Raw genomic sequence first — 22,906 nt, 5'->3', positions numbered from 1 at the left:
TCTCTGCAGTAGATTGAAACCAGTCATCCACAAATAAAAAGTTACAGCTTATAAGCAACCATGACTTCTTACTACATAAATTATAATATTATTAGATCACTGTTTCCTGGAACAATGTTCCTAAGAATTTGAAATACATCAGTCAAAAAACAGGACTACAACAGAGAAGGAATGAATATGACTGTCATTGATATTTGCCGTATTTATGTGGTTTCACAACAGAAAATTAAAGGATTTCAATATAAATTAAAATAACTTTTTAAATGTGGACACTTCACAAATATAACAAAACAGTACACTAATGCCACAGCACAACTGGTCAAAACAAATTATGTACTCACTTATGTGTAAAATAAGGGAAAGTAAAACTTAGCTATAGCAGAATGATACATGGTGCATTGATAAATGTAACAGAAAACAGTATACATTCACTTTAAAACTCTTGCTCTGTTCCTACAATAAGCACAAACAACCATACAGACACCAAAATGAACATAACAGTACCCATAGCAAGACTGATAATCTATTATCAATTACTGAGTACAGTTGCCTGTGCAGGAGCAGGGTGCAATAGGATACTGCAGGGTAGGTCTTCCGAGAGATGATTTGGTGGCCGCACAAAAAAGATGAAAGGAGTTCAGGGGGTAGAACAAAGAAGAGACGTCAAGAATGGAGAGAGTTAAGCTGGAAAGGAGGTGGAAGAGGAAGGTGGAGATGAACAGAATGACAGGGTGGGGTGCGTGAAAGGGAGAGGGTAGAAAAGGGGGAAGAGGAAGTGAAGGTTTGGACAGGAGAAGAGGAGGAGAGAAAGAGAGAGAATGCTGCAGTTAATATACAATTCTTTGCATACGCATAAGTAACCAACTGTCTATTAACATGAATGGCACAGCCAAACTGTGGCAAATGACAAACTTGAACATCCAGTTGTGAAACATGCTGTGCAATATTACACAAATAACTTCCACGACTGCTTCTTTTATGGGTCGTTTTGATACTCATTTCCAGCACAAGTTTCTCTGGACTACACATGTTGGAATTCTCTCTCCAGCATAACCCACACTCTACAATTCCCCTGGCCTAAACTTCTGCTAAACTGTTTCCTATTGCCTCATGTTACCTTTTCCCTTCTGTTTACTGTCCACACCATTCCTTCCCTGTTCAGATCATGTACAGCATTCTCCCATCATTCTTCCTCCTCTTCACCCCACCCCACATGTGGACATTCTCTCTCTCTCTCTCTCTCTCTCTCTCTCTCTTCCCCCCCCTCCCCCCCCCCCAACCCTTTCTCTTTCAGTATCACCTCCCTGTCACCTCCACATCCCTCTTCCACCTCCCTCCCATCCCACGGTCTCTCCTTTTTTTATATCTCTTATTTGCTATACCCTCTGAACTCCACTCATCTTGTTGTGCAGCCACAAAATCATCTGTCAAAACACCTGTCGTGCACTATGCTGTTACTCCCTCCCCACCTCCTTCTGCTTAGGCAACTGCTCTCAGTAACTGATACTCAATAATCAGTTTCTCCGTGACCACTATAATGTTTGTCTTGGTATCTGTATGGTTGTGTGTAATTTTATTAGAAAAATAACATCATCTCAAAAGCTGCTGCAACTACTGTTTTCAGTTAAATGTTTCTATACACGTCTGTCCGCTATAAGTGAGTGGTTGTCTTCCCCTTATTTGAAGTACTGTTCCATCCAAGAAGTTCCATTATTGTTATATGTATCCTCTTATGATCTTTTCACATTAAATATACACAGTTTATAAACTAAACCAGACTGCATTCCTAAAGCATACAGAACTGACTGTAACTAGGCAGTGACATCTAAAAAAAATTTTCGGAATGCCACAGTGATTTACAGCGATCAGTGCCTTGGTCATTGAGTTGCAGCTAGCTAGAACTGCTCAATGTGAATGAGAGCAAGTGAAACAGTGCAACTGTAAAATGTAGGATGAATATTTGAGAAGATCTGAGGTGCATGTCACAAAGCAAGCCCATAGTCAATTCCTAACTAGCTCTTGTTATAATTAGACTACATTTTCCCATTCAGTAATAATATCGCATTGCAACATGTACTGTCACTAAAGTTTTCAACTTTTTACAAATGTTAATCCTATTTCGTTTCTCAAGCCTCCCTTCTAAGTTGAAAATGTTACACCATAAAGTCAAGGGCTAGCACAGCATTTGGGAACAACAGAGCAGAGAGGGCTGTGAAACAATGTCAGCCAATTGCACACTGACAGAACCCCTCTCCAGGATGACAATGCTGCAATGACCTCTACGTGAAGAGGACATAAGCGCCGCGCCCGACTGGTCATGGCCCAGTTGAAGAGAAGCTTCAAGACTAGCAGCCTGAATAGAAGCGTCAACTGTATTACTTCATTTGTATTAAGAATTTTATATACTGAAGAAGCTGGCTTATTTTGTCTGTCGCCCTTTTGCAACACATCTATGTAATTCTCAAAGTTAAGTACTGTCATTTATTTTTTTGTAATAAACCTCATTTAAATGATTTGCTTGAAATGTTGTCTAGTGATCCAAGAAAGCAAGTTTCCTAGACACCCCATATTCGACGACTAGGCAGGATTTAACAGAATGTGCCTTTAAAAGAGCTTTCAGTAGAAGGTACAGAGCACATGCAACTTTTTTCTAGATGTTAACTGATGAAATTAAATACAGTATAAATATGCAAATCAAATCAGTCCTCTTCAAATAGCATGATCCAATCTAATGTGATGCCATAACTGTGAATTTTCAAAACCTAGTTAACTTTCTTAGAGTCCTTAATTTTATACATTTCATTTGGAATTTTTATACTGTTATCTTGCATTAGAATGCAAATAGGATACAAGTAAGTCATCCAACATGTAGCCCTTCTGCATATGAGGTACATCCAGAAAGTCAGTTTTCCTATTTTTTAAAACAAGGCAACATAGTTTCACGAAAAAGTTACTGGCAACAGGTACAGCAATGTTTGAGTTATTTCTTGACACAGTCACCACAAGAATTGAGTAACTTGTCATATCAGGGTATCAACTTTTGTATTACTGGGTTGTAAAAGTCTGCTACCTGTGAATGAAACCAGCATGTAATAGTCATCTGCAGCTCTTCATCGTTGTCAAAACAATGGTCGGAGGACAGGAATTTCTTGAGGTGCAAGAAAAGATGTAAATTGTTGGGACAGCCCCCAGCTGAACTTCTGCAAAACAGTTGCTGTGCACCATGTTATATGGGGACAAGTATTGTCATGGAACAGCGCAACACCTGCGGTAAGCATTCCAAACCTCTTGTTCACTCTGGGCAGGAAGTCAATGAGCAGAATGTCCTTCCTGTTCCAGAACATCACACACATCATTTTCTGCACTGAAGCAGTCTGTTTGAATTTCATCTTGACCAGTGATCCACTGTGACACCTATGTATTTACTGCTGCTTGGTTCCAAGGGTCAAGATAGAAATCCAGCTGCCACATACATTCAGCAACAGCACAGCTCAAAGCGTATTTATTTTTGTGACAATGGACTTTCATTTGTACGTAGTAACATTTTATTAGTACAGTATATTCACTAGTAATGTAGCCAAGTGGAAGAAAAGTTAAATGAAACCCGTATCACGAGAAAAAGGAACAGTATAGAATAGGATACTGTTCAGGAAGGAGGTAAATTTATTCTTTTGTGGGAGACATCAATACAGAATGAAATCTCCACCTCTCTTTTGCCTCAGCCTGTAATGTCTCAATGGTGAATGGTACAGGAACCAACTGCCCTATCATACACTTCTGTTTGTTCACCATGCAGGCAGCCTGTATCTACAATTATACAGTGTATCATTGCAGGAATATCAAACTGTGACAAAACACTTTCAGGAAGACTCTAGGCAAATGAAGGCAACTGTGTTGCCCCAGGTTACCTGGTATCAATCAGGAGCTACTGCAGTGTGTTGTTATTTTACTGAAATAACATGTTAAAAATTATGACCTGTTCTCCAGTTTACTAAATCTTGCATAGGAACTAGTGTTCACAATTAATTAATTAATTAATTAATTAATCATGTTCTGTAAGTTCTGTTGTGAAAGAGGACCTTCAAGGAAATCAAATAAGTCGAGGAACACCTTAAAGAGTGAAGGAGGAAATAACTACAATAAAACTGCTATATTCTATTCAGTTGCCAGTGGAGCAAATGACCACTGTTAATCTGATATTGTGAATTCAATATTCTTTGCATTATTACAAACAAACAAATACGTACCGTAAAATGAGAGAAGGGGCAGGAACATAGAGTTATTAAGAAGAATTTGCTTTGATAGTAAGTCTGGCTAATGTAGGGGACTAGACCCATATCTAAAGTTTCTCAGAACAAAAACCAATTCCTTCTTTTCATAAAATTCAGGGAGAGCTTGAAAGTCTTCCCATATCCATCATGAAAGGGCTGACAAGCACGAAGAGAGAGAGAAGTGAACAGACACAAAATATTTTTAAAAAGTAGGATCATTATGACTATACAACCATCAAGTGTTTTAATTTTCTGTAGTATGACAGCTTGCTAAGAAGCTCTAAGTTTAATTAACATTTGGTTACACTCATATTGAGAAACCTCCAAATTCTTAGGCTGCAACAAATAGTGATCAGGACATGTACAGGCTGTCTTCCCAGTACATGATACAAACTACAACAAATGATGCAGCAAAAAGAACATTCTCAGGATAGCCAACAATGAGATGGCTTTTGAAAGGTTAAATAAGAGCAAGATGTGCAGTCAAGGTACAAAAAAAACTTGAATTTTAGTGAACACGAAATAAATAAATAAGCATGAAAGGAAAGACAGAGCTTCAGCAGAATAAATGAAAGATTTAAATCTCTACTCAGGGACAAGCTAGGTTTGAACAACACAACCTATGATGGCATGCATCTTTCAGTATCTGTGAACAGATTGGTGATATGAATGACAGTTTTAATCTGTGGGTGAGAACCATGGTGTAACTTTTAAATTCGAAAGGATGACAATTGGTGTAATGATGATGTTGGATCAATTATGATTATTCAATTTTGGATGGTGCTAGGATACTAATTTATATCATAATAATGATGCAGGGATCATGAATGAGTATTCAGTTTTGTATAGCACTAGGATTCTAATTTCTATCATGGTGCACTTACAGGTACTCCTAATGATAGTCCTAGAATCATCTCACCACACATGTTGACATTCTTAATCTTCCTTAAATCCCTACCAAAATATCGCAGTCAATACTTTGTTTTACCCCTGACTTATGTACCTTCTCATGAAGAGCAAAAAGTTATTTGGTCCATAGTTATTTACAGTTACCTTTAAAAATTGTGAATGTTTGAACTCCCAGTTATCACAGGATATAAGCAATGAGTACAGTTTTTGGCAATTACTGTGAAAACGGCAACAGCAAAAGCCTACCTGAAGGAAAAATTCTGAGACTAGACTAAAGTGATTTAGGGAAACCACACACAATCTAAAACAACAATTGGCCCAAGATTTCCATCCATGAATATTAGTCCTACCTTGCCATTTCTCAGAGTTACTGGTTCAGATTATCAACAGCCTTATTACTGACTTTACTTACCTGGACTGGAAACAGGCTTCAAACAACTGGCTTCTTACTTAATGATTTTATGCATCCCATCATGCGTAATATTACGAATGTAAATGAAATGTCTCACTTACCTACTAACAGTTTTCTTCTCCACAGTGTCATATGGAAGATCTCTAGCACAATGGTAAGCATGCCCCCCTGCCGAAACCAAAGTGGCACAGGAGGAAGCAGGTGAAGGAAAACTCACAAGCGTGTCACTATCAGAGGTAGGTGATGCTGCCGTCACGATAGTATCACTATCTGAATCTATGGAACAAATTATGGAAAACATGAGGGATTTCTTCATTCTAATATAAAACTGTATTATTTTAGTTTCAATGTTAAGGGAAAAGTTAATATCGTTCTTGTGTATTTCAAATTCTGTTAGACTTTAGGAATCTGATGGAACCTCTGTGCATTCAGATTAAAACTAAATCAATTTTACCAATAGAACAGTGCCTATATTTATCTGGGTAAAGGGAAGCACTAGCAGACCTGATTACTGAAATACTACTAATACCATCCAATATGTTAATGATTATCCTCAGTTTCATTTTCTGACCAGTACTTAACACATTTCTACTTATCTCTTTTCCATTATAAAAAAAAGAAGAGAAAAACAGTGTAACACAGAACAATTATGAACAGCTACAAGTACTACAGCACTATCAAGTACAGATATGAAAGTTGAGGTACTAGTTAAGGTGGAATAGGTAGAGAAGAGTACAGAGAGAGGATAGATGAGGGAGGAGAAGTTGGCAAAATGCCGTACCTGGAGTGGTTAGGAGAGATGGCAAATTAAGGCTGAGAGATAAGAATACAAGTACACAAGTCAATCATGGCTGAATATGTCTAGAAAACAAGGATGGGCAGGGAGTAAGTGGAAAAGAAGGACCATGAAAATAAAGCAAATAGTCAGAAAGTAAGAACAAAATAAAAAGTAGATTAGGCACATGAAAAGAAAAAAAAGAAAGTGGGTGACTGGGAAAATCTAAAGTCAAAGCAGGAAGAGAACAGATGTTGTTGGATTGTGGAAAGGGAATGATGACAGGACAAGAACAAAAGTTCATGTCAAGGTAACTGTGTGATCATAGTAAGTGCTGAAGGAGCTATTAGCATCAGCGCAGTTCTGAGGAAATGGTGCTGAGTGGTGAAGGATGGGTATCCATATGCAACAAGTTATAGAGTAAATATTAAAATTGACAGTGTTCCAAGGCCTAATTTACCACTGTTGATAGTATGTAGAGGTCATTAATCTGAACAGACTTTCTGAAGAGTTATTGTAGTGAGATTAGTAAAAAAGTGCTGCACAGCCAAGCTTCAATACTTTTCACGAGATAAGGTGTGCTTGGCACAGAACTTATGTTGAAAGTTGCCCATGTTGGATACTGCAGCCATAGTCAAATAATGAATAAAATAAACACGTTTTGTACCATCACAACAGCATCTCTTTATCGCTCTCCCAAGACCAGTTTCAGACTTCAAGCATTTTCAAGTGGGACATGTTAAAGTCATGTGAGTAACACTCATATTATTTGTGCGTAAATAAAAATTAACTTGAGAAAACAATAAAAGTATGAGGCAGAATTGCAGGCCTTTGGGAAGTAGACTTTCAGTGTTGTTGGTTCGTAGTACATACACTATTCTAGCTTTTGAAACTATTAGTTCCTTCCTCAGGGATGAGAGAGAAATTGGTTGGAAAAGGTTAAAAAGAAAGAGCAGGTCATTCGGAGCCCACGATGAAAGGGACCCAGAAGCTATGAAGGGCTCGCCACATCCTCAGTACATGTGGGAACCTAATCATCCAGGGGTTTGTGTGACCTGCCCTTCATTTTTAACGTTACCCACCTATGACCTCCAACTCTTTCCTCATGAAGGAACTGTTAGTTCTGCAACCTAGGATAGTGTATGCACTGTTACAGGTGTCTCTCATCAGTTGCACTGAAATTTCACCTCCTGAAGAAAAGAAATGAACAGCAAATCTGTTGGACCAACTCTTTGCCTTTACAAATGTCTGCTTGTGTCTATGTATGTGTGTGTGTGTGTGTGTGTGTGTGTGTGTGTGTGTGTGTGTGTGCGCGCGCGCGCGCGCGCGCGCGCGCGCGCGCGCGAGTGTATACCTGTCCTTTTTTCCCCCTAAGGTAAGTCTTTCCACTCCCGGGATTGGAATGACTCCTTACACTCTTCCTTAAAACCCACATCCTTTCGTCTTTCCCTCTCCTTCCCTCTTTCCTGATGAAACAACTGTTGGTTGCGAAAGCTTGAAGTTTGTGTGTATGTTTGTGTTTGTTTGTGTGTCTATCAACATGCCAGCGCTTTCGTTTGGCAAGTTACACATCTTTGTTTTGAGATCATCATTTTGTATAGTGCTGGGCATAATTCTAGTTTAGTACATGCATTATTTCACAAATCCACATACTTTTTGAATATTTTAAGCCCCTGGAGAATTTAACCTTTAATGTACAAACAAGAAAATAACACAGGGCTGTGATGTTTTGGCATTTTACAGGAAAGTGGGCTAATTAGAGTGGCTTTTTAACACTCTTTATGAAAATGTAATGTTTTCTTCTAAGACCTACAGTTATTTCATAATTCATGAAGTTTCCTATTTTTAAATTTCCGCATAATATATACTGCAATAGATCATAAAGTGATTCAACATGATCAGCTGTGGAAAAATTGACACTTCTTGAGTTGTTTAGAAGTGCATTAACACATCAGAGTCATTTGAGTGTAAATTTGAAGTGAAATTTGTGTGTAAACATTATCCGGTTATTTCAAATCAGCCTAATAATGGCCACTTCATCAAGAAGATCATGTGTGAATGACCCTGATGTGTTTTGTTACATCTGCAGCTCTCTGACTCTCAAAAGCAGGAGAGAGAACATGACCTCATTTATCGAAAGAGCATGCCTGTCTTATTTCGGTATAAAGTTACGAGACCAGGACAAACATTTTGCACTACACCCTGCTTGTCATGCATGCATTTTTGAGGAAATGGACACAAGGCAAGAAGAAATCTTTACCATTCAGGATTACATCGGCATAGAGAGAACAAGAAAATCATGAAGATAATTGCTATTTTTGTATGGTGAAAGTGGGTAGGCTTATCAAGAACAATACAAAACAAACTGTTTATTCAAACCTAAAAATCAACCATAGGATTTCATATCAAATCGTCCTAACATTCCTGTGTCTGAAACACCCGCTACTATAGAATCTTCAACATCACCACCAGCATCATCAAGTGAAAATTCAGATCCTGATTATAGCTCCACACCCACAAAACGACAACTAGAGCAGTTTACACAAGAAGAACTTAATGACTTGGGAAGAGATGTGGGTATCTCAAAACACCGAAGTGTTGTATGTGGAGATCCAAAAGTAATAGGAGTGCTACTGGGATAAAAGTCTGGCTTAACAAAGTTCATTTGTTTCCTGTGCCTCTGGGGTAGCGATGTCAGCGAACAGCGTAGGAGTAAAACAGAGTGGCCTACCAGAACAATCATGAATCCTGTGGAGAAAAATGTGATATATGAGAATCTTTGGTACAATGACAGAAATCATCCAGCTACCTCTTGATATTAAACTGGTAATCATGAAACAGTTTGCCAAAGCACTGCCACAGATGGTGATTGTTTTATGTATATAAACTACACGTTTTCTTTTATGTCCAAGGCTAAAGTTAAAAGTAATTACTTGTCGGACCAAACATTAGAATTTGAATTATCTGAGAATGTACTAACACATGAAGAACGACTGGCCTGGACAATATTTAAGAATGTGGTTGACAATTTCTTAGGGACTAGTAAACACACAGATTTTATAGCCATGGTGGAAAATATGTTGATAACTCTGAAAAATTTTGGATGCAATATAAGCCTTAAAACCTATTTCCTTCATAGCCACCTTGACTACTTCTCCAACAATCTTAGATATGTTGATGAACATGGAGAAAGGACTCATCAAGACATGAAATAAATAGAACTACAGCATCAAGACAGGTGAGATGAAGGGATGATGGTCTCTAAAAGGAGATAATATGTAGCTACAGCATAGAAGAAAATCTTTAAGATAAAATTTCAATTGAAGACTAAGCCGTACTGAAATATGTTGAACTTAAAATTGTGATAAGGTCTGCAACCAAATAAAGGCTGTTTGATTTTGTCTACTTGAGCAGTTTACAAGTTACTAGAATAGCTGTAAATGTCTTTATCAATATACTAAAATGTCATACTATTGTATAAATATAACAGTTCTTTATAGCATTATTACAGTTTTCTCATGCATGATGGCCAAAATCTAACTTCACATTATTCAACAGAGGCCAGTAATTACTAAAAATCACCTTTCAAGATTAAAAGCCCTAACCAAAAATTTAATTTTGCAGCCCTTTGTAATCAACAGTAATTACCAGGTTTTTAATTAGGCCTGCATCCAGATGCAGCACTTGAAATTCAATGCTTTTCTATGAAACATAGTTTCCTTTGCACACGTGATTTTCTGCATGTGAACCAAATTTTAACTATCAGTCTCACTCAAGCCCTGATTTTTTTCATGTGCAATCTGAACGATGGTGACTCTTTTGCACGTAAAATCTGAAGGTGCACAAATGATGCCATTAACTGTGCATTTATTTCTGCCCAACTATAATCTTTTCCAATTAATCAATTCCCACAATTAACCTGGGCACCTGCTCCAGTTCGTAGTTCAAATCTTGCTTAATATACAGGGCTATTACAAATGATTGAAGTGATTTCATAAATTCACTGTAGCTCCATTCATTGACATATGGTCACGACACACTACAGATACGTAGAAAACTCATAAAGTTTTGTTCAGCTGAAGCCGCACTTCAGGTTTCTGCCGCCAGAGCGCTCGAGAGCGCAGTGAGACAAAATGGCAACAGGAGACGAGAAAGCGTATGTCGTGCTTGAAATGCACTCACATCAGTCAGTCATAACAGTGCAACGACACTTCAGGACGAAGTTCAACAAAGATCCACCAACTGCTAACTCCATTCGGCGATGGTATGTGCAGTTTAAAGCTTCTGGATGCCTCTGTAAGGGGAAATCAATGGGTTGGCCTGCAGCGAGCGAAGAAACGGTTGAACGCGTCTGGGCAAGTTTCACGCGTAGCCCGCGGAAGTCGACGAATAAAGCAAGCAGGGAGCTAAACGTACCACAGCCGACGGTTTGGAAAATCTTACGGAAAAGGCTAAAGCAGAAGCCTTACCGTTTACAATTGCTACAAGCCCTGACACCCAATGACAAAGTCAAACGCTTTGAATTTTCGGCGTGGTTGCAACAGCTCATGGAAGAGGATGCGTACAGTGCGAAACTTGTTTCAGTGATGAAGCAACATTTTTTCTTAATGGCGAAGTCAACAGACACGATGTGTGAATCTGGGCGGTAGAGAATCCTCATGCATTCGTGCAGCAAATTCGCAATTCACCAAAAGTTAACGTGTTTTGTGCAATCTCACGGTTTAAAGTTTACGGCCCCTTTTTCTTCTGCGAAAAAAACGTTACAGGACACCTGTATCTGGACATGCTGGAAAATTGGCTCATGCCACAACTGCAGACCGACAGCGCTGACTTCATCTTTCAACAGGATGTTGCTCCACCGCACTTCCATCATGATTTTCGGCATTTCTTAAACAGGAGATTGGAAAACCGATGGATCGGTCGTGGTGGAGATCATGATCAGCAATTCACGTCATGGCCTCCACGCTCTCCCGACTTAACCCCATGCGATTTCTTTCTGTGGGGTTATGTGAAAGATTCAGTGTTTAAACCTCCTCTACCAAGAAACGTGCCAGAACTGCAAGCTCGCATCAACTACGCTTTAGAACTCATTGATGGGGACATGCTGTGCCGAGTGTGGGAGGAACTCGATTATCGGCTTGATGTCTGCCGAATCACTAAAGGGGCACATATCGAACATTTGTGAATGCCTAAAAAAACTTTTTGAGTTTTTGTATGTGTGTGCAAAGCATTGTGAAAATATCTCAAATAATAAAGTTATTGTAGAGCTGTGAAATCGCTTCAATCATTTGTAATAACCCTGTACAGTAACGTACCTACAGTGAGACAAATGTTCAAATGGCCATACAAATGGATGCTGATCCAGGCTTCAACATCAACTTTTCACCCAATGTATCCAACTCAAGTACGAAATGAGCACCGAGACTCTCTCAAACTGCGATTCCACATGTGGCCTTTTCATATACATTTGTTACAGCACTTCTGTGATGTAACAATATATACGCAATATGTCACCAAAAAAAAGAAGCACCACGAAGGAGTTGTGCAAATTGGCACCAAATCGATATTCATACAGATACTGATGGAAAACATAAAATTTTAAACTTTGCTGGCCAATGGATGAATGCGTGATGCTGCTGCACAATTTCACTGTGCAGCTGGCTAGGACGGAAATGGGATAATTTGACACCCTGGCATACAGTCTTTGCAAATTTCTTTCCATGTACTCAGTTGAACAGTAAGTATGCCCTGCAGACAGGAACATGAACAATATACATAGATGTCAGTATTTGAGAGAAGATGTGTAGTTGGGCTCAAAGAGACCATTTGGAATAATCGGTAAATCGCTCCACATTTGAATACCAGAAATGTCACTATTCAGCAATCTGGGCAGGAATAGTCAGAAAGGCACTCAGGGCACTGGTTTCATCATTACCATCAATACAGCATGCTACTGGTGCTTCAGTCCAATGTGCAATGGGTGCTTCAAAGATCACAGGGACCAACAACCGATGGTTCACAGAAAGGGAGCTCACAGCACCCCTTGCGTCAACTACCACTGACCTCTGCACACCAACAGGCAACATCGGGCACATTTGGACTGGAATCTCATTGACTGGAGTAGAACTGTCTTCAGTGATAAGTCCCGCTTCAGACTGAGACCTGGTGACCAGGGAAGATGTGTCTGGAGGTGCTCTGAACAGTAGTCGCGTATCAACCTGATTGTTGCCTGCCATACAGACTGACATCCACGAGTGATTGTCTGGGGTGCCATTTCATTTTGTAGCAGGACCCCTTTGGTTGTTCTCCGCAGCACCCTTATAGCACAGCAGTTCGCCAACGATATTCTATGTCCCGTTTTGTTCCCCTTTATGGCAAGCCATCCTACTCTTACATTTCAGCAACATAATACCCATCCACACATGGCAAGAGTTTCTACAGCCTGTCTTAATGCTTGGAATAATTAGCTTGGCCAGGTTTCTTCAACTGAAAACATTTGAAGCAGCTCAGGATTTTGACAATCTAACATGCCAATTGGACAGAATTTGCACGATATTCCTTAGGAGGTCACTGCCAAGCTGAATACCTGCTTGCATAAGGGCCAGATGGACCAACATATTATTGACTTTCTCAATTTGTGAAGCTCTTTCTCTTGAATAAATCATCCAATTTTTCTGAAACTGCACTCCTTTGTTTGTCTGTACATGTATATCACATCTACCAATTTCTTTTGCAATGTGCTCACCTCCCCTCCCCCTTAATGGTGTACACTGTATATGCAAGCAACTAAATATTTGAGGGCAGGATAACAGTTTATGCTGTTAGGGAGAAAGAGAATAACTTGAAGTGGCAAGATGGTTGAAAAAAGTTGAGGTATCATTTACAGGATGAACTGTGGTGGAGGATCATTGGCAAATTGGAGGCAGACAGAATTCTGGAAAACTGGTAATACAGTCGAAGCTTCAGCGGTCTATTACTCAGAGAAGTAACAATTATTTCTAAACAAAGGTTTGATATCCAGAAAGATTTTCAATAAATATTGAGTATCATATGATTTCATTCATTTGAAGAACTAGGGGTGCAACCCCATTCCATTTATGTTGTTTTCACACTTGAACAACAAGACGGGTAATATTTAACAAAGAAATTCATCAAACAGCTGTGCCAATTGAGAAGTTATTTTATTTTATTTTTGGTACCAGTTTTGACAATTCAATACACCATCTTCAGGCCCCCATATGCACCTCTAAAAAATTATCAATATTAGCATAATGGGGCCATCTGTTTTGGACACCATTAATTCTTAAGTGCTTCCTTCAAAGACTTGACTGCAACTGAGCACACCTACAGTCCAAGAACAGTAGTGCAAACCCATTCATAAGTTCTGCTAGAGTGTTTGGGATCCCATCAGGTCAGATTAAAAGAATACATCAAAAGAATTCAGAGGGATCTTGTTAGATTTGTTATCGGTAGGTTCGATCAGCACATAATTATTATGTAAATGTTTCATGAACTCAAATAGAAATCCCTACAGGGAAGATGACACTCTTATTGCGAAACACTATTGAGAAAAGTTGTAGAGCCAGCACTTACAGCAGACTGCAGACCAATTCCACTGCCACCAACGTACGTTTTATGCAAAGGCCGCAAAGGCAAGATGTGAGAAATTAGTCTTGTATAATGGTGTGCAGACATGCGTTTCTTTCCTTGCTCCATTTGTGAGTGGAACACGGAAGGGAATGGCTAGTAATGGTACAACATAACCTCTGCATGCACCATTTGGTGGCTTGTGGAGTATGTATGTAGATGTAATCGTCCCTGATGAGATCTACTGAACATAATGAATGAATGAAAGGAATTACTCAATGAATGAACATGTGTATGAGGTGACCAGTATCATGTAACACTGCCACAGCAGACAGACAGTACAAACATGTACACGAGAAACACATAATGGCAGACTATTCTCTTCAAGGATTGGGATGCACTTCTGATAAGCAGAAATGTTTTAATTTGGCAACTTGTTGAGCATTAGACTTGTGAAAGAAATGCATTTGAAAAAGACAGAGTAACTGTGTGTGTGGAAGGGAGGCACATGTAAGCACAAGTGTGTGTGTGTGTGTGTGGGAGGGGGGGGGGGGGGGCGGAAGGCAAGGGGTAAGCAGAGGGCAAGGAGGGGAGTGGGAGGGGGTGGGGGTGGGGATGGTAGTAGTAGTATTGCTAGGCACTCGGTAAGGAAGGCCACCTCACCTGCGCAGCTACCAGGAGAATTCTTGTTGTTTATGTACAGTGGACAAAACAAAGTTGTTTGCATGCCTTGATCAGTTTATATATCTTCAGTTCTATACAGCTTGCACCATTGGGAATGCAACACACACTGCCAATGGTGTCAGCACCATATGTAACATGCTTTTAGCATTGTATTTGTTCCCTTCTTATTTTTAATGGTTTGACTTATGGAAGTTTCTGATTTTCTGTGATTGTGTATAATTACCACATATTGTTTTGTGTGTTATAATAACACTTACTTTCATTTGTTTGAAATGCTGATGTGTTTCTGCCTCTGAATGATAAGAAGACAGCTGTATCATTCCATGGCTGCCACACAGCAATCTTTGAAGGTCTGGGTTTCCACAGAAGTAATTAAGGTTTGTGTCCCTATAACACCATATTTCTTTTACATGGCATTGTTTGTTGAGGTTTTGCACACGTAACATGAACCAAAGTCTACAAAAAAGCCATTAATCACTCTAGGAATGAAGGTATATTGTAGGAATAGAGGAAACTGTATCTGTCTGTTAAAAGGAGCTCTGATGTTGATGCTATAGCTCATTACAAGCCATACAGCAAAATACTGAAGAAAGCAATCCAGGCATCTAAAGCAAACACATTACGAGAAAAAGAGACTCACATTAGGTACTAAAATAAAGACAATATGGGATATAATGAAGATGGTGACTGGCAGAACCAGCGATGAGGAAATATTAGCTAGATCTAGCAGGACCACCCACCAGTTCACTTGAGTTGAATCATCCAGCAATGGTTTCACAACAGGCGTATGTCAACCTCATTGACTTGCCTGTTTGAGTGCTGGACTTGAACCCCACTGAAAATCTGTGGGCCAAAATGAAGCATCATATGAACTTATACTTGCCGACACCGAGAGGCTGACTGCATCCATGCCATGAAAACTAAGACATGGCTTTCACTGTATTCAGCACCATCAGAAATTTTATTTCCATCTACTTATATTTCAGTCAGTGTAAAATAGAAGCTATTCCTATTTCATCATATTCTTCATGAGCTTATGAACAAAGTTAATGAATTACCCATCTGTATTCATCAACAGTGTCATCAAAACCAGCTGACCTAATGTGCTTTTCTGAACCACTGACACAGACATATTAAATGTTATAGAATTTAATTTAGCATTTCACTTCTGTAGAGCAGAAGAGGAGAATGGAGAAGTTGCCCCAATCATCGGAAAATGTCATACATTTAAGGCCACAGACATTAACAAATTTTTCTTATAGCAACATAAGGAAACACCTGCAACTGCAATAGAATTTCACAACAAATCCTGTACAACAGTAAGGAAATGCAGAAAATTTCGATCTGTTTATAAATCAACTTTAAGCTCTATGAAGCAAAAATGTGGTTTTTTAGGGATTTAACATAGACTTCTCTTTAAATTATTTGTATTCAGAATCACGCTCACCAAAATTAATTTCTACTATCAACTTCTCAACTAGAGCAGCTAATTGCTCAAAAATAGCTATTGGTAATAATCTTTACTGAATGTCCTAATGAACAAAATAATATAACAAAACAAGCAGTTAATTGTTACTTAGACTAAGACAAACATTTCCTTATGTTAAATGTTAATACTGATCAGAAGAGTTCAAAAGAGTAATTAGTAAGCCAAAATATTTAAAATTTTATGAAACTTATCAAACCCTGACCTGTAGTGATATGTACATTATTCATCACATGAATGACTAATGCAACACATTTATTAATAAGTAATTTCTTACCTTATTTGAAACCTGTTTCCCCTCAAAAGTAGCTCAGATTAAACCAACAGTGATCGATTGCTCGGAGTAACAAGGGAGGGATGAGAAAGATGCGTGCAGAGAGGTGGTGGGGACGGTATAGGGCTGCTAGGAGCAGCACATGGAGGCTGGTGTAAAGGAGTGGGTGGGAGGGGGGGGCAGGGGGGGAGCAAAGATGTAGAAAATGGGGAAAGGACTAAGCAGGTGCACTGGTGGTATAGTAAAGGACTCGGAACAGAGGAAGAGGTAGGCACATGGACTAACATAGGTAAATGCCAGGGGTTTTACAGGTACAAGGAATATGCTGCACAGAGAGCTATCACTTTTCAATGCAGAAAAGCTGCTGTTGTTGAAAGTATCCATGTGATATAGATGTTCAAGCACTCACTGAACTCAAACACATTGTTTTGAGAGCATGCTCAGTAACTAAGTAGTCTAACTGTTGCTTGGTCACAGTTCCCAGATACAGCACTAGCATCTTTCCCCATTCCTACCCTGCTAGCCCTCTCTCTCCCCACCTCCTGCTTCTTCTTCTGAATTCCCACTACTCACCCCAACAAAATTTCCTATTCACTTCAGATGCAGTCGCAGTTTGGTCTTAGCACCCACAGACATAAGCCACTGTAGTCTGTGGGTGCTAAGGCCACAGACGACGGTGGCCGTGTGCCTGTGAGCTGTGCTTGTATGAATGTGCATGAGTTTTCTACATCTGATGAAGGACTTATTGTTAATCCAATAATAAATATATCTTGTATTCTTTTTCATTGTGCCTGTCGGCAACTCAATGCCTCCTCTATGTGGTGGGCTGCAATATATCCTTTCAATATTGTTGTTATCCTATTCTGGAGTTTCCATTGTCAGAGTAAACCAAAGTCTACAAAAAAGCCATTAATCACTCAAGGAATGAAGGTATATTGTAGGAATAGAGGAAACTGTATCTGTCTGTTAAAAGGAGCTCTGATGTTGATGCTATAGCTCATTACAAGGCATACAGCAAAATACTGAAGAAAGCAATCTAGGCATCTAAAGCAAACACATTACGAGAAAAAGAGACTCACATTAGGTACTAAAATAAAGACAATATGGGATGTAATGAAGATGGTGACTGGCAGAACCAGAGATGAGGAAATATTAGCTTTAAGAGTAAATGATATATGGAAACATTTGCAATAAATATTGCTGAAAAGATGGAACTGCCAGGTCCAGTAGAATATCTCAGACCAGCCATTACAAATAACTTCAGTAACATGAAAATGACCCTCACTACATGATGAGAATGTCCACCATCAAATCTTTAAAATCATAAATTTTTAGTTTTTATGATAAAATATGATAGTAACAAGATAACACCACTGACAGACACTGTTAAATTGTCGTCAGGAAAATAGGTCCCACACGTATCCGCCTGCCTGCTATAACAAATGCTGAAAACTTTGAGCATTGATACATGCTATAAAGCAATTATGAACAAACAATACTGAATGTTGAATTTTGTTTAGACTCATCACAGCACAGTCCATATTAGATGGTATTTCATGTCTTCAAGAAATGGTGCAATTTACCTTGTTTTAATCTTCCTACCAGGTAGAAGTCCATGATTACATGTGGTGAGCATGAAGGCTGTTTTGTGTTTCCCAAATGATTGATTCAACAACCCCAAATACTCTGTTAAGAAGGTCATCTGTGCAGAATGGGTGAACCATCTGTCACACAGATAGCACATGGCTTGTCCGATTTCCAATGGGTGTTTGCAATAACAGCAGCAGCATATCTGTCAATAACTGAAAATACTTGTTTTATTTAGAGTCTAAATAGTAAAACAGGGTTTGCTGATCTGACCCTTGAAAAACCCACAGTAAATGTTGACAGTTCATGGTCATTGTTTATACATGTCTCTCAGCCAGCAAGGATTTTCACCAGACCTTTAGTGCATTTTGTGGAGATGGATTTTCACATGGTTTGTAAATGATGCTTCATTCTTTTCCATCTTTTTTTGTGCCTTTGCCTCTCATCAGTGCAGGGTCAGCATGGTTATTAGCATATTTGGTAAGGGTAAATCAAGGGGTGGCCAAATGCTCTTCCTATCGTCACCATACCATTAACAAACCCTCCTCCCCCTTAGGATGGAATGTATGTACACCCACTGCTGGCGTGTAGGCTTATTTATGTGAAAGTGAGTGAAAGTTCTTTAAATGTTTGTGAATTGTGTAACTGAAGAGGGACTTGGGTGCCAGCCATGTACTCATTTAGTGGGATGTGGTAAAATGTATAAAAACCATATCAAGGCTGGCTGGGAAACAGAACCTCATTGTTAATCTGGCAGGTGGGCTCAATCTGGGGACAGTACACCTCCACAACCCAGAAGTGCTGCTTTAACATGTTTGGTTACCTGGGGAGGTCTGAATGATGCTTAATGTACAAACAACACATTGCACAGAAATGCCATGTCACTTTGCACCTTTTTGTAGACATCATTCATAGGACTCTAGCAAATTTTGAAAACCATTGCCATGAACATGCTGATGGAGTGAAATGTAGATAGGAAGAAATTCCCACTCATTCTGGCTGTGTTACATTGACATGTCACTTGTGTGTTATTGCTACTCAAATGTTAGCTTCATTTTTATCATCAGGCACTGTTATTTTTTGATGGCTTATTTTATTCTTCAATTGTGAAATTACTGCTCAATTTCTTAGTTCCTTAAACTATTTGGTGGTGAAAAAATGGCTAATGAAGTGTTTTTTTCACTCTTGATCTTTGTGTTTTATGGAACGATCCAGTTAAATCATATTATGTATTTCTACTAGGCCTACAAGAACATTAAAATAAGAAAAGAAAAGACCTGTCATTCATCATCTTCACATCTTAGATTTAACAATGTTTATCTGTTGGTTACATAAAAATTTAATGTCTCATTGAAATACATATTAGTCAAGAGAGAACACTACCTCAGTTGGTGAATGATTACAATAAGTAATTGACCATGATCTCATTGAAAGAAGTTTCCCAGTATTAGTCTAAAGTAATTTAGTAAACTTAATACAAACCTAAATCAGGGTTGCCAGATGGGTAATGAATCCCATTTCTCCTGAATACCAGCCCAGTGCCTGAACCAGTGTGCTGCCTTGCTTGCACATATTTTAAAAGGACGTAATAATCCACAAACTGTTAAAAGTTGTAAGTAGTACTATTGTCATGGTAAAGCATACCCCTTATGCATTGTTGGTTCTCTGGAACATGACATAGTAAAGTATACTGGCAGAAGTAAAGCTGTGAGGACGGGCCGTGAGTCGTGCTTGGGTAGCTCAGATGGTAGAGCACTTGCCCACGAAAGGCAAAGGTTCTGAGTTCGAGTCTCAGTCCGGCACAGAGTTTTAATCTGCCAGGAAGTTTCGTATCAGTGCACACTCTGCTGCAGAGTGAAAATCTCATTCTAGAATTTGGGTTTCCTTGAATATTTTCTTTACTACAAAAACTTTTTTCAATGTACAAACATGTTATTGCAGGCAGGTTAGAATTTTGTATTTTGGCAGTGGAAGGAAGACTGGGCCACTGACCTACATGGATGAAGTAGGAATTGCAATTTTGACTGTTAGTGCAGGAAGACCTACACTGATACACTAATGAGGCATGTCTTATCCCCGATTTGAAAGCGAGGAATCATGCACTGAGGAAATCGGATCCTTCTCTACTGGAAGTAATGTGAATAGCTCAAGCCTATGAAAGTGTCTGTGAAGCCCAGAGTTTGTTTGCAATGGAAGAAGATGACACGGCAGTCAATTCTCTGGCACCAGCCATGCTCACCTTCTCCACAGCTCAGGTGACACTATAAACAACCACACCAGTGGTAGCAGGTTAGCTTCCTCCTTTACACACACATCATGTGCCCCCATTGCATGCAACACACTACAGGCATGGTGAAAAGGGACACTTGCACAAGGTATATTGTAGAAGCTTTACTACAAGCACACCCAATCCTGTGGAAGTGTACAAAGTAAGTGATAAATCTACAGAAATGCACGTTTCTCGGAATTCGGTTTAGCAAATGTCCTTAGATACATTCACTGGCAAACAATCAGTAAAGTTATTTCTTAAGGCAAGTGCTACGTGTACTTGCTGACCAAAGCACTTAACATTTAATATAACTGCCATTGGGCCTATGGATGCCATCAAGTGACCCTGCTTTGAAAATTTTCCATTTTATCCACATACTACCAAGTCACTTGTCTAGTAAATTTTCTTGTGGTAGATGACCTTAAAGTGAACAACATTTTTGGGGTAGATTTTTCCACACTTTTGTGTTTAGAGCTCATGAAACAGTATGTGCCATGCAATCCAAAGAACTCTATGTCACCCTAAAGTCTGTCTGCAATACAGACCTATGCTCAATTCATCTCACCCGGGTTAGGAAAGATAACTGATTTCGAAGCTCATTCACTGTTAAGGTGACAGCTAGCTCATACTTCCTCAAAGCTCACATGGTGGCAGGTGCAGTATCACGTAATCCCATAGCCAATGGGCCACTCCAGTGGCAAGAGTACACAAGTCAACCAGAATTTTGAGATTTAGCAGTGACTTTAAAGTGAGGATAAACTCATAAGCTGAAGTGGAAACTTACCTCTTTACTGACACCAGATGAACTCTGCAAAATTAGGCCATGGCACCTTATTCAGTAAAATCAACCTAACAGAGGCATACTTTAAGATTTCCTTGGATGCAGCATACAGCCTTACCTAGCCCTCAATATGCCATATGACATCTATAGTTACAATAAGTTACCTTTTGAAATACCATCAGCCCCTGCCATATTCCAGTATTTTGTGAATAAATTAGTAGAAGGTATTCCAAAATGCACTACAAACCTCGAAGATATCTTTTCAGATGTGACTCCAGGGGATCACCTGCACAACAATAAACTTTTTTTCCACAGGCTGGCAGCAAAATGACTCAAATGTAGCCCGGGCACGTGCTCTTTCAAGCAACTACCCTAGATATATTTGGAGTTCACACTCCTAGCCAATGGACTCTAACTAAAGGAAGATTATATTGTGGCAATCAACAACATGCAGCCACCTACAAATGTAAAAGACCTACAAGTTTTTCTGGGTAAGATCAATTATTATGGACACTTTTTGGGAACCTATCAGAACTCTCATACTTACTGAACCCCCTATGACACCAAGGCTTGTGTTGCAAATGGACACTTTGATGTCATCAGAGCTTTCCAGACTTTAAAAGATTGCCTCAAGAAGACACTGTGCTTGAAAACGCACATCCCTGGTCTGCCACCGCTAGTAGCGACCAACAACACATACCCAAACAGCATATGTGTAGCCCTGTTCCATAAACATCCTGATGGCACAGAACACCTAAGTGCATATGCTTCTAAGAGCTTATCCACCTCCCAGTAAAAACTACTCTCAAATAGAAAAGGAAGCCACTGCTGTCATGTACGCAGTCAAAAATTTAAATTATTCCTTTATGAACATAAGTTTCATCTTCTCAGTGACTGTTAAGATTTGCTTGCTATCTTTCGTCCAAAGTTCACCAGACCCGATCAACCCTTTAGCCTTTAGCACTGAGCAGTGACTTGTAGACTTTTCAGTACTCCACCATTACTGTGCTCTGACATTACATGCTAGCACATATGCACTGTCGTGGTTTCCCATGGCACTAGACCAAGTTATTGACCACCATGAATTGATGTGTTTCCCAGAAGACTGAGATCTGTATTCAGCAACTGGAGCTTTCCCCTTAACATCACGTGACATTGAGGCTGCCATCTGCAAGGATACAACATTATACTGCATCACTCAGTGCGGCATGTGTGCATGGACACACTTAACAGCCCCGATTTCTGCCCCTACTAGCCACAACAACAAAAAATGTACCTAAAGTAAGGGACTCCGTTGTGGGTCTCAGACGAGGACCACTATTACTTAATGATTTCTCCTCCACTTAGACCGTGAAGTCTGTACCTTCTGCACACTCTGGTAATCCATTGAATACAGTGAGACACCAGCTAGACATGAAGTACTTCAATAATAATAACTGAATCCAACAGCTGTGCTGTAACCCAATATTGTTTATCCAAAACATGCTACCAGTTTTGATGCCAAGTGTAATCTGCCATCAATGTACAAACCATAATAACTAAGACCAATAGAGTCTTCAAACGGATTCAGTACAATTTATTAAGCATGTTGTGGCAGCTCGTGCAGCCAACAAAGTCAAGTGCAGGAGGGCCAAAATCAACTAGATTCCATATTAGTAAAAAGTCTGGTTGTTCACGGGCTTGTTACTGATACAGAATCCAACTGATTTTGGCCCTACTGCACTTGAATTTGTTAGCTGCACGTGCTGTCATAATATGCTTAATAAGCTGTACTGTATCCATTCAAAGATTCTGTTGGTCTTTGTTGTTGTGGTTCATACGATGATTGCTGGCGACACTTGGGGCCTGAGGATGATGCTTTCAGTATCAAA

The 22,906-nt window shown here is 39.4% G+C and overlaps 1 protein-coding gene across 1 annotated transcript in view; it reads right to left on the bottom strand.

Moving 5' to 3' along the window:
* LOC126470228 (oxysterol-binding protein-related protein 1-like) overlaps positions 1 to 22,906 on the bottom strand; it is a 404,325-nt gene that overhangs the window by 257,530 nt on the left and 123,889 nt on the right. Inside the window, exon 13 of the mRNA XM_050097923.1 lies at positions 5,694 to 5,868. Coding sequence (XP_049953880.1) covers positions 5,694 to 5,868 — 175 coding nt within the window. The remainder of the gene's footprint in view (positions 1 to 5,693; positions 5,869 to 22,906) is intronic.

Source organism: Schistocerca serialis, chromosome 1 (assembly GCF_023864345.2).
Source record: "Schistocerca serialis cubense isolate TAMUIC-IGC-003099 chromosome 1, iqSchSeri2.2, whole genome shotgun sequence".
Classification (NCBI taxonomy): domain Eukaryota; kingdom Metazoa; phylum Arthropoda; class Insecta; order Orthoptera; family Acrididae; genus Schistocerca; species Schistocerca serialis.
The sequence above is the reverse complement of the archived record's forward strand: the minus strand, read 5'-3'. Positions and strand labels throughout refer to the sequence as shown.